At 38.5% G+C, this 13116-nt stretch overlaps 1 protein-coding gene across 1 annotated transcript in view; it reads left to right on the top strand.

The window, feature by feature from the left end:
- Positions 1-13116, top strand: part of SNTG1 (syntrophin gamma 1) — a 138978-nt gene that overhangs the window by 116676 nt on the left and 9186 nt on the right. The window contains exon 17 of the mRNA XM_070382795.1: positions 130-240. Within this exon, the coding sequence (XP_070238896.1) occupies positions 130-240 (111 nt within the window). The remainder of the gene's footprint in view (positions 1-129; positions 241-13116) is intronic.

Raw genomic sequence — 13116 nt, 5'->3', positions numbered from 1 at the left:
TTTATTTTTAATGCTGGGATATATAGGACTAACTTAGTATGATTACTTTTACCAGTTAAAAGAGCAATCTCTCCATTTGAATACAGAGATGAGCTGCACTGACTCACCTATTTTTTCTTTTCTTGTTAGGTGGTACTTTGGAGGTATAAGTTTTCTCAGCTGAAAGGTTCCTCTGATGACGGCAAGAGCAAAATCAAATTTTTGTTTCAGAATCCAGATACTAAACAGATTGAAGCAAAGGTAAACCCAAATTCATCACACAAACCACCTCCAACTGCATTCATGCCATTAAGAGACAGAGGGGAGAAAATTTAGGAGACCCGTAAGTGCAAAAACACATGTGGTTTTTTTACTTTGGAGTAGCTCTCATGACCAAAAAAATAGATTCATTTTAAAATTTTAATGACAAATTTTCACTGAAATGCGTACTTGAGAATAAATTACATACAATGTTTCATTTCTTAGTTTTAATTTTTGTGAACTGAATTTCTGTCACATTAAAATAATATTCTGGGAACCGAAACATTTTCTTGGTGGTTTCACATTCTAAATAATAATTCATAAAAGATATTCTATCACTATTTATTCCCTCTTTGGATATGAATGAGTGTATGTGTGTGCTCAGTCACTCAGTCGTGTCCTCTTTGTGATCTCATGGACTGCAGCTGGCCAGGCTCCTCTGTCCATGGGACTCTCCAGGCAATGGAGTAGGTTTCCATTCCCTCCTCCAGGGGAGCTTCCCAACCCAGGGATCAAATCCACTCCTCTTACCTCTCCTGCATTGACAGGCGGGTTCTTTGCTACTAGCGCCACCTGGGAGACCTTTGGATATAAATACCAATTCCTAAAAAATATTTTAAAAATCAATTCATGTTTTTGTACGTTATTCTGTTAAACAAAATGAATAAATGAATGGTTTTTTGCTTTGCTCCATGTATACTTTCAGTATTCTGAAATATATCAGAAAGATTCACTGCTTTTATGTTTATGATTATGTATTTGTAGATATTCAAAATCTGAAGGACTTCCTTTGCCCTACTGTGAAATTCACACCAACAGTCTTTGGGTTAGAATGAGTTATAAATATATTATTTCAGTGGGGAAGAGAGAATAAATAATGAATACCAAAGTGAAAAATGAATTCTATGGAAATGAAAACTCAGATATAAATTTTCAACTCTGACTTAAAATCACCATAATTCAGTTACATCCCGGTACCTATTAAGTCCAGCGGAGGTTTGGCTGACATTCAAAGCCTTCAAAGGACAGACCCTTTCTGACTCCCATCCGGGCTCTGCAGCCCTCCTCTGTGCAGACCAGAGGCTCTTGCTCTCCTTTTAACAAGACAGCTTCCTTCTCGAGGCTGCTCCTGCTTTTGTCTGGACTCCTCTCTCTGTCTGCTTGGCTCTGACCCTATCAGAGTGCCCACCCCTGCCCTGAGCTTGTCCCTAGACTCCTCTCAGCACCTGCTCCTGGGAGCTGTGATGGGGTTGTGGAGCGACTCCTCTCTGCCAGCTTCTGTCCAGCTGTTTCTCACATCTGTCTCTGGTCAGTGTGGACGGAGGCCTGGGTACCATCACCCTCTCCCTCCTGACTCCCATGTCCTCACCCGGTTCCTAAATGCAGACCTGTCTGTGGGCACCCCAACTCTGTGTCCCCGGCTGCCGTGGGTGGATCATTGCTCTGTGTCATCATGCACACTGCTCTTCCAATTGCTTCTTGGTGTCATTATAAGAATGAATCTCTACTCTCCAAAAGGATGTATCTTTCAGTTTTGGTGGATTTCCCACTTTAACACTCAGGAATCTTAACATGGTGAGTGGTGTCAGTGTTGTCAGTTCTGTGTTCTTTGGGCAAACGTGGAGTGTCCACCACTAGTTAATGTTTGATTTGATAAACTCCTTCTCGTCTGATATATCTAACATGCTAACAAAACCTTAGTCCACAACATGAAGCAAAAAAGATAAATGCAGTGAAATGACTACTAACTGCTGTATTTAGACTTCGTTAATGTAGCTCATATACTTACTGCTTCCTTAACTACTCTATTTATTAATTGTCTGCCAGCTTCAAAAAGGAGAAGGTGATGGCACCCCACTCCAGTGCTCTTGCCTGAAGAATCCCATGGACGGAGGAGCCTAGTGGGCTGCAGTCCATGGGGTCACTGAGAGTAGGACACAACTGAGCAACTTCACTTTCACTTTTCACTTTCATGCATTGAAGAAGGAAAGGGCAACCCACTCCAGTGTTCTTGCCTGGAGAATCCCAAGGATAGGGGAGCCTGGTGGGCTGCCATATATGGGGTTGCACAGAGTCAGACACGACTGAAGCGACTTAGCAGCAGCAGCAGCAGCTTCAAAATGCTACTTTTTATGGTTAGCATGTTTTACATAATACTTCATAAATTCATTTAATAAGAAATAGTTTCAGAAGCTATTTATTGAATGTTTTTCCTTGAATTTAATAGTGTTAGTGGTTCAGTCATGCCCGACTCTTTGAGACCCCATAGACTATAACCTGCCAGACTCCTCTGTCCATAGGATTCCCCAGGCAAGAACACTGGAGTGGGTTGCCATGCCCTCCTCCAGGGGTTCTTCCCAACACAGGGATCAAACCCAGGTGTCTTGCATTGCAGGCAGATTCTTTGCCACTGAGCCACCAGGTGCAGTACAGTTCAGTTCAGTCTCTCAGTTGTGTCCAACTCTTTGTGACCCCATGAACTGCAGCACGCCAGACCTCCGTGTCTATCACCAACTCCCAGAGCTCACCCAAACTCACATCCATTGAGTCGGTGATGCCATCCAGCCATCTCATCCTCTGTCATCCCCTTTTCCTCCTGCCCTCAATCCCTCCCAGCATCAGGGTCTTTTCCAATGAGTCAACTCTTCACAGGAGGTGGCCAAAGTACTGGAGTTTCAGCTTTAGCATCAGTCCTTCCAAAGAACACCCAGGACTGATCTCCTTTAGAATGGACTGGTTGGATCTCCTTGCAGTCCAAGGGACTCTCAAGAGTCTTCTCCAACACCACAGTTCAAAAGCATCAATTCTTCCAGCACTCAGCTTTCTTCATAGTCCAACTCTCACATCCATACATGATTACTGGAAAAACCATAGCCTTGAATAGATGGATCTTTGTTGGCAAAGTAACATCTCTGCTTTTGAATATGCTATCTAGGTTGGTCATAACTTTCCTTCCAAGGAGTAAGTGTCTTTTAACTTCATGGCTGCAGTCACCACCTGCAGTGATTTTGGAGCCCCAAAAAAGAAAGTCAACCACTGTTTCCCCATCTATTTGCCATGAAGTGATGGGACCAGATGCCATGATCTTCGTTTTCTGAATGTTGAGCTTTAAGCCAACTTTTTCACTCTCCTCTTTCACTTTCATCAAGAGGCTTTTGAGTTCCTCTTCCCTTTCTGCCATAAGAGTGGTGTCATCTGCATATCTGAGGTTATTGATATTTCTCCCGACAATCTTGATTCCAGCTTGTGCTTCTTCCAGTCCAGCATTTCTCATGATGTACTCTGCATATAAGTTAAATAAGCAGGGTGACAATATACAGCCTTGACGTACTCCTTTTCCTATTTGGAACCAGTCTGTTGTTCCATGTCCAGTTCTAACTGTTGCTTCCTGACCTGCGTATAGGTTTCTCAAGAGGCAGGTCAGGTGGTCTGGGATTCCTATTTCTTTCAGAATTTCCCACAGTTTATTGTGATCCACACAGTCAAAGGCTTTGGCATAGTCAATAAAGCAGAAATAGATGTTTTTCTGGAACTCTGTTGCTTTTTATCTGGAAGTTCATGGTTCACATATTGCTGAAGCCTCGCTTGGAGAATTTTGAGCATTACTTCACTAGCGTGTGAGATGAGTGCAATTGTGCGGTAGTTTGAGCATTCTTTGGCATTGCCTTTCTTTGGGATTGGAATGAAAACTGACATTTTCCAGTCCTGTGGCCACTGCTGAGTTTTCCAAATTTGCTGGCATATTGAGTGCAGCACTTTCACAGCATCATCTTTCAGGATTTGAAATAGCTCCACTGGTACTCCTCCTTAAATTTAGAGGCAGTAGTTTTTGAGTAAGTGAAAAGAGAAGTTTCAAGGCTAATGAGACAGTGTGACCATTGGTGAATCGCCAGACTTATTCAAAGTCACCACCTTATATAAAATGAGGAAGAAAAAGACTTAGGAGGGTGATACTGAAAATATCAAATTAATCATAGACATTGTTTTAAAACCAGCCAATCAGAACAGTGGCCAGTTCTATAGAATCATTTAGCCATTCTGGTGTGCATTGCCTCTGCCAATACCACAGAGTACATATACTATTAAAACTAGTACAGTTGCTATTTTGTAACCTTTATCACGGTAACATGTGAGCAGTAATCAGAAGCTCCTGCACAGGAGGAAAGCAGGAAGAATGCCAGCACGTATCACATCACAGAACTTATAAACTGATGTCACTTGAGAATTCAGCATTTCCTCACTTTTTCTAAATGAGGGAATAGGCAGCACAATAAGTGAAAAGAAAATTAGGATCAAGGAAAAGGGGACAACAGAGGATGAGATGGCTGGATGGCATCACTGACTTGATGGACGTGAATCTGAGTGAACTCCGGGAGTTGGTGATGGACAGGGAGGCCTGGCGTGCTGCAATTCATGGGGTTGCAAAGAGTCGGACACGACTGAGCGACTGAACTGAACTGAACTTTAAGTACCTGATGCTAAGAATAGACTCATTGGAAAAGACTCTGATGCTGGGAAAGATTAAAGGCAGGAGAAGAAAGGGGGACAGAGGATGAGATGATTGGATGCATTCACTGACTCAATGGACATGAGGTTGAGCAAACTGTGGGAGATGGTGAAGGGCAGGGAAGCCTGGTGTGCTGCAGTCCATGGGGTCACAAAGAGTTGGACATGACTTAGTGACTGAACAATAACTTGAGTAAACTCTCTTCTTTACCATTTCCCAGCTACATGACCTGGGCAATTCACCAAATTATGACTGCTGCCTTGCAGGAAAAATGTAAGGAATAAATACCCATGGTACCTGGCATATGGAAGACAATAAATCACTCAGGCATGATTTCATCTTCAAAGACTGTAGCATAAACATAGAGGAAGTATTAAAAAATAGCAGTTGTTATAATTAGAAGACTAGTTAGTTAATTTGATTACTTATATATGTAAACTGTCCTGTCCACATTTAAGAAATTCAAATGTATAACCATAATCCAAGTTTGTGTCACTTATCAAATTCATTGGACAATTAATTTATATTATTTTTAAAATTGTAATGGGGTTAGAGACAGGAACCCCAAGTCAGGGACAGAAACTTCTCCTGCATATTATATGATATATGTGCTATTACTTTCTGTCTGTTGTAACACTGGCATCCACCCCATGTGGTTGTTATTCACCACTGTGCCTTCTCCACTAGATCAAGAATGTGTAAGTGTGAGGAATGTGTCTTACAACCCAGCATTCCTAAGGCTTAACCTGATGCTTGCCTGGAAACAGGCGAGTCATAACTGTCTCTATTTCATTTAATTTAATATTTCCTGGTCCATTATTTAGTCATTGTGTAGACATGAGAGTTTATTTCTGTGGAATAAATGCCTAGGAGGGCAGTTGCTCAGTCATATGGAAAACGTTTATTTAGTTTTAAAGAAAATGCCAAATCACTGTGCAGAATAGCTGTGACATTTTGCATTCCCTCCAACAAGGTACCAGAAACTCAGTCTCCTTACATCCTCCCCAGCATTTGGAATCGTCACTACTTTTCTTTCCAAGAGTTCTCATCATAGTTTTAATTTTCATTCCCTAATGACTAGCAGTGATATTTTTTTTTGCGGGGGGAGGGAGGTTTCCAAAATCACTGCACATGGTGACTTGCAGCCATGAAATTAAAAGACACTTGCTTCTTGGAAGAAAAGCTATAACCAACCTAGACAGCACAGTAAAAAGCAGAGCATTACTTTGCTGACAAAGGTCCATCTGGTCAAAGCTATGGTTTTTCCTGTGGTCATGTATGGATGTGAGAGTTGGCCTATAAAGAAAGCTGGGCATTGAATAATTGGTGCTTTTGAACTGTGGTGTTGGAGAAGACTCTTGAGAGTCACTTGGACTTCAAGGAGATCAAATAAGTCAATTGCAAAAGAAATCAACCCTGAATATTCATTGGAAGGACTGATGCTGAAGTTGAACTTTAATACTTTGGCCACCTGGTACAAAGAACTGACTCATGAGAAAAGACCCTGATGCTGGGAAAGATTGAGATGGGAAAGGAGAAGGGGATGGGATGGTTGGGTGGCATCACCAACTCAATGGGCATGAATTTGAACAAGCTCTGGGAGTTGATGATGGATAGGGAGGCCTGGCGTGCTGCAGTCCATGAGGTCGCAAAGTCAGACATGACTGAGCAACTGAACTGAACTGAATGACTAGCAGTACTGAACAACTTCTTCTGTGACTATTTTCTAAATATTTATGTCCCTTTGGGTGAAACATCTCTTCCTACTTTTTCCTGTTTTCAAATTGTATTTTGTGATTTGTTTTACTTAAGAGTTTTATGAGTTATTATATATTGGATTGGCCAAGAAGTTTGGAAAAAACCCAAGCAAACTTCTTGGCCAATTCAAAATTTTGTCTACGAGGATTTATTAGATGTAATGTTTGCAAATATTTTCTTCCAGTTTGTAATTTGTGTTTCATCTTCTTAACAGTGTATCATGTATCTTGCAGACAAATTTAAAGATTTTTAGAAACCAAATTATCAGTTCTTTCTCTTAGAAATAATGATTTTAGTGTCATGTAAAAAATTCTTCAGCACATCACAAGGGCGAAAGGTTTTCTCTTATGCCATTTTCAAAATGTATTATAGGCTTGCCATCGACAGTTAAATATGTGATACATTTGAGTCTATTTTTTTTCCTATAAGTTGTGGGGTTTGACTGACCTTCTCTGTTTTGCCTGTGGTTATCAGGTTACAACACCACCATTTGTTGTAAAGACCATTCTTCCTCTGTTGAATTATTTTAGCAGCTTCACTGGAAAATCACCTGGTCCTACCTCTGTGGTACTACATCTTGGTTCATTTTTGCATCTGTCACTTTGCTAATATCATTCATTCTTTGACACAGAAGCTAAACGACAACCCTTGAAACAGATGGTTATGTCCACTTTATGGTTATCTTTCAAAACTGCTTTAGTTGTTCTCGTTTCTTTGTGTTTCCATGGACATTTCAGAATTATCCTCTGTATATCCATGAATAATCTCAGAGGCCGTTCAAGAGGGAGGGCATGATGATATCAATTTCAGGAGAACCGACATCTTTACTATGCTGATTTCTTAAAGCAATGAAAACAGATTATCTTTCTATATTTTTGAACTTTTGATTTATTTCTTCAGTATTGTGTAGTTTTCATTATATAGATCCTATGTATATTTTGTTAAACTTAGATAAACCATTTATTCTTTTTTTGAGAGAATATAAACATCTTAAAATTTTTCATTTTCCAATATTAATGCTAATATGCAGCAATATAATTAACATTTATATATTTACATTGCATCCTGAAACCTGTATATATATATATATATACACACACATATGTATGTATTATTAGTTCTAGGTCTTTTGTTTCTATTTATGCTTTTTAAAATTCTTCCAGTTTATTTACATAGATTACTAAGACATATGGAAATAAGGAAAGATGTTTCTTTTTTCAGATTCATATAGCATTGCTATCTTTTTCTTGCCTAAAAATTTAAATACTATATTGAATACCAGTAATGAGTGTGGACTTTCTTCATTTGTTCCTAATTTTAGGGAAAATCATTTAGCTTTTCACCAAGTGAGTGAGTGAAAGTTGCTCAGTTGTGTCCGACTCTTTGCGACCCCATGGACTGTACAGTCCATGGAATTCTCCAGGCCAGAATACTGGAGTGAGTAGTCTTGCCCTTTTCTAGGGGATCTTCCCAACCCAGAGATCGAACCCAGGTCTCCCGCATGGCAGGAGGATTCTTTACCAGCTGAGTCAGTGGTCTAATAGAATTATTTTCTCAGGTTAAGCTAGGTCCCATATTTTTCTAAAGGTTTTATTATGAATGAATATCAATTAATATGACAATATCAGTTTTCTTATTTGGCTTCTTAATGCAACAGAATATATTAATGGATTTTCAGATACTGACCCTGTCTTACAACTGGAATAAACCCTAGTTAATAATGATGTGGAATTTCTTACATATGTGGCTGAATTTTATTTGTCAAAATTTTAAGTATTTTTGCTTTTACATCTATGAGAGTTATTGGTCTGTTGGGGTTTTTTTGATGTTTTTTGTTTGGTTGGCTGGTTGGTTTGGTACTGTCTTTGCTTACTTTTGGTATTGGAACAAGCTGGAATAAAATGAGTTGAAAATGTTCCTCCTCTTTTTTTATTTTCTGGAAGATATTGTATACCATTGTTGCTGATTCTTCCCTAAAAGTTTAGTAAAGTTCTCTGGTGGAACCACATCAGTCAGGAGATTTCATTTTGAGGATTTTTTTAAACTATAAGTTCAACTTACTTAGTAGATAACTATTCACATTATCTATTCCTATCAGATGATTTGTGGTAATTTTTACTTTCCAAGGTCTTCATTAATTTTATCTAAGCTGTCAAATTTATGTGTATAGACTTTTTCATAGTATTTCCTTATTGTCACTTTGAAGTCTGCAGATTCTGTAAGAGCATCCCTAATTCATTCCCTGTGTTAATAATTGGTGCCTTCTTTCTATTTATCTGTCAGTCTTGTTAGAGACTATTCAAAGAACTAACAGTTCTCCTTTATTTCCTCAGTTGAAGTTTCCTCTGTGAAACTTGATGAATTTTGCTCTCACCTTTATTATTTACTTCTCTTTGGTTGCTTTGGTTTTATATTGCTTTTCTTTTTCTGATTTCACAAGTGGAATTTTAAAATTGTTGACTCAAAACTTTTTTGTTTCTAATATAAAAATTTAATTCCAGAATTTCCTTCTTAGGACTGTATTCCACAAATTTTGATATATTGTATTTCTATTTTTATTCAACTCAGTGTGTTTTTAATTTCCCTCAAGGCTTCCTCTTTAACAAATGGATTTTCTTTTAAGACGTATGATGTTTATGTTCTATGTATCTGGAGATTTTTTTTGTTATATTTCTAGAATTGATAACTAGTATGATACAGTTAGTCAGAGAATATATTCTGTATGATTTTACTTCATTTTTCTCTTACCTTATGTCAGATACTCTACTTGAATAAGACAAAATAGACTTTAAAATACTGTTCAAAATATAGAGAAAATTATATAATGAAAAAGGGTTCAATTCAACAAAAAGTTATAACAATTATCACTATATATGTACATAACATCAGAGCACCTAATATATAAAAATATTGACATATCTGAAGATAAAAATTGACAGAAAGGCAACCATAGTAAAAGACTTCAAAGACATCACTTTGCCGACAAAGGTCCATCTAGTTAAAGCTATGTTTTTTTTCTAGTAGTCATGTATGGATGTGAGAGTTGGACCATAAAGAAGGCTGAGCCCCAAAGAATTGATACTTTCCAGTTATGGTGCTGAAGATTCTTGAGAGTCCCTTGGACTGCAAGAAGATCAAACCAGCCAATCCTAAAGGAAATCAACCCTGAATATTCATTGGAAGGACTGATGCTGAAGCTCCAATATTTGGCCACCTGATACAAAGAGCTGACTCATTGGAAAAGACACTGATGCTGGGAAAGACTGAGGACAAAAGAAGGGCCATCAGAGGATGAGATGGTTAGATGGCATCACCGACTCAATGGACATAAATTTGAGCAAACTTCAGGAGATAGCGCAGGAAGGGAATCCAACACGATGTAGTCCATGAGATCAAAAAGACTGGGGCACAACTTACCAACTCAGTCAGTTCACTTCAGTCACTCAGTCATGTCTGACTCTGCGGCCCCATGGACTGCAGCATGCCAGGCCTACATGTCCATCACTAACTCCCAGAGCTTGCTCAAACTCACTTCCATTGAGTCGGTGTTGCCATCCAACCATTCCCTCCTCTGTCATCCCCTTTTCCTCCTGCTTTCAGTCTTTCCTAGCATCAGGGTCTTTTCCAATCAGTCAGTTCTTCACATCAGGTGGCCAAAGTATTGGAGTTTCAGCTTCAGCATCAGTCCTTTCAGTGAATGTTCAGGACTGATTTCCTTTAGGATTGACTGGTAGGATCTCCTTGCAGTCCAAGGCACCCTCCAGAGTCTTCTCCAACATCACAGTTAAAAAGCATCAGCTCTTCAGCACTCAGCTTTCTTTATAGTCCAACTGTCACATCCATACATGACTACTGGAAAAACCATAACTTTGACTAGATGGACCTTTGTCTGCCAAGTAATGTCTTTGCTTTTTAATATGCTGTCTAGGTTGGTCATAGGTTTTCTTCCAAGAGCAAGCATCTTTTAATTTCATGGCTGCAGTCACCATCTGCAGTGATTTTGGAGTCCAAGAAAATTAAGTTGCGCGTTGGTTCCATTGTTTCCCCATCTATTTGTCATGAAGTAATGGGGATGGATGCCATGATCTTAGTTTTTTGAATACTGAATTTTAAGCCAGCTTTTTCACTCTCCTTTTTCACCTTCATCAAGAGGCTCTTTAGTTCTTCTTCACTTTCTGCCATAAGGATGGTGTCATCTGCATATCTGAGGTTATTGATATTTCTCCCAGCAATCTTGATTCCAGCTTGTGCTTCTTCCAGCCCAGTGTTTCTCATGATGTACTCTGCATATTAGTTAAATAAGCAGGGTGACAATATACAGCCTTGACGTACTCCTTTCCCAATTTGGAACCAGTCCATTGTTCCATGTCTGGGTTCTAACTGTTGCTTCCTGACCTGCATACAGATTTCTCAGGAGGCAGGTAAGGTGGTCTGGTATTCCCATCTCTTTAAGAATTGTCCACAGTTTGTTGTGACCTACACAGTCAAATGCTTTGGCATAATCAATAAAGTAGAAGTTTTTCTGGAATTCTCTTGCTTTTTCTATGATCCATTAGGTGCTAACCATTTGATCTCTAGTTCCTCTGCCTTTTCCAAATCCAGCTTGAACATCTGGAAGTTCTTGATTCACATACTGTTGAAGCCTGACTTGGAGAATTTTGAGCATTACTTTGCTAGCTTCTGAGATGAGTGCAATTGTGCAGTGATTGGAACATTCTTTGGCATTGCCTTTCTTTGGGATTGGAATGAAAACTGACCTTTTCCAGTCCTGTGGCCACTAATGAGTTTTCCAAATTTGCTGGTATATTGAGTGCAACATTTTCACAGCATCATCTTTTAGGATTTGAAATAGCTCAACTGGAATTCCATCACCTCCACTATCTTTGTTCGTAGTGATACTTCCTAAGGCCCACTTGACTTCTTATTCCAGGATGTCTGGTTCTCGATGAATGGTCACACCATCATGGTTATCTGGCTTATGAATATCTTTTTTGTATAGTTCTTTTGTGTATTCTTGCTGCCTCTTAATATCTTCTGCTTCTGTTAGGTCCATACCATTTCTGTTCTTTATTGTCCCCATCTTTGCATGAAATGTTCCCTTGGTATCTCTAATTCCTTAAAGAGATCTCTAGTCTTTCCCATTCTATTGTTTTCCTCTGTTTCTTTTCATTGATCACTGAGGAAGGCTTTCTTATCTCTCCTTTCTGTTCTTTGGAACTCTGCATTCAGATGGGTATATCTTTCCTTTTCTCCTTTGCCTTTAGCTTCTCTTCTTTTCTCAGCTATTTGTAAGCCCTCCTCAGACAACCATTTTGCCTTTTTTCATTTCTTTTTTCTTGGGAATGGTCTTGATCCCTGCCTCCTGTACAATGTCACAAACCTCCGTCCATAGTTCTTCAGGCACTCTGTCTGTCAGATCTAGTCCCTTGAATCTACTTGTCACTTCTACTGTGTGACTGTAAGGGATTTTATTTAGGTCATACCTGAATGGCTAGTGGTTTTCTCTACTTTCTTCAGTTTAAGTCTGAATTTGGCAATAAGAAGTTCGTGATCAGAGCCACAGTCAGCTCCTGGTCTTGTTTTTGCTGACTGTATAGAGCATTTCCATCTTTGGCTGCAAAGAATATAATCAATCTGATTTCAGTATTGACCATCTGCTGATGACCACTTACCAACTGAACAACAGCAAAAGGAAGCTTCAATACCCCACTTCTATTAAATCTTAAAGTTGTATTTTTTAAAAGAAAAACAAACTCAAAAACTGTTAGATAAAGAAAAAAGATATATAAACAAATTTAGAAATGAAAAAGGAAACATTACAATTGATAATACAGAAATAAAAAAGAATAAACTAAAGACTTCACCATAATACCTGATACTATAAAACTCCTGGGAGAAAACATAGGGAAAAAACTTCTTGACACTGGTCTTGACAATAGTATTTTGGATATAATTCAAAATATGATATATGTTATGAAAGCATAGGCAATAAAAACCAAAACAGACGAGTGGTAGTACATTAAATTAAAATGATTTGCATAGCAAAAAAAAATTTTTTTAAGCATTTTAAGTAATGTGAAAAAAATTTTTGCAAACCATGCATCCAATAATAAGTTAATTTCCAAAATATATAAGGAACTCATACTACTCAATACCAAAATACAAATATTACAGTTAAAATGAGCAAGGGTCTAATAGACACTTCTCTAAACAAGAAATGTAAATAGCTATCAAATACATAAAAATTTGCTCAATATTTCTAAATCTCAGGGTAACACAATTCAAAAACACAGTCAGATATCACCTTACACCAACTTGGGCAACTATCAACAAAAGGACGGAAGATAATAATTTAGGCAAAGATAAGAAGAAAGGAAACCCTTGTGAATCTCTGGTGGGAATGTAAATTGGTACCACTCTTATAGAAATCAGTATGAGGATTCCTCTAAAGAGGTAAATAGGGGGTGCCAGCAATTATCCAGCAATCCCACTTCTGGATATTTTTCCAAATTAATTGAAATTTATATCTTGAAAATATATCGGTTTCCCTTATGCAAGATTTGTGGTGATTGTTCAGTTGCTAAGTCGTGTCCGACTCTTTGCAACCCCAT

Source organism: Bos mutus, chromosome 14 (assembly GCF_027580195.1).
Source record: "Bos mutus isolate GX-2022 chromosome 14, NWIPB_WYAK_1.1, whole genome shotgun sequence".
Taxonomy (NCBI): Eukaryota; Metazoa; Chordata; class Mammalia; order Artiodactyla; family Bovidae; genus Bos; species Bos mutus.
Note: the sequence above shows the minus strand (reverse complement) of the source record. Positions and strands in the feature narration are given on the sequence as shown.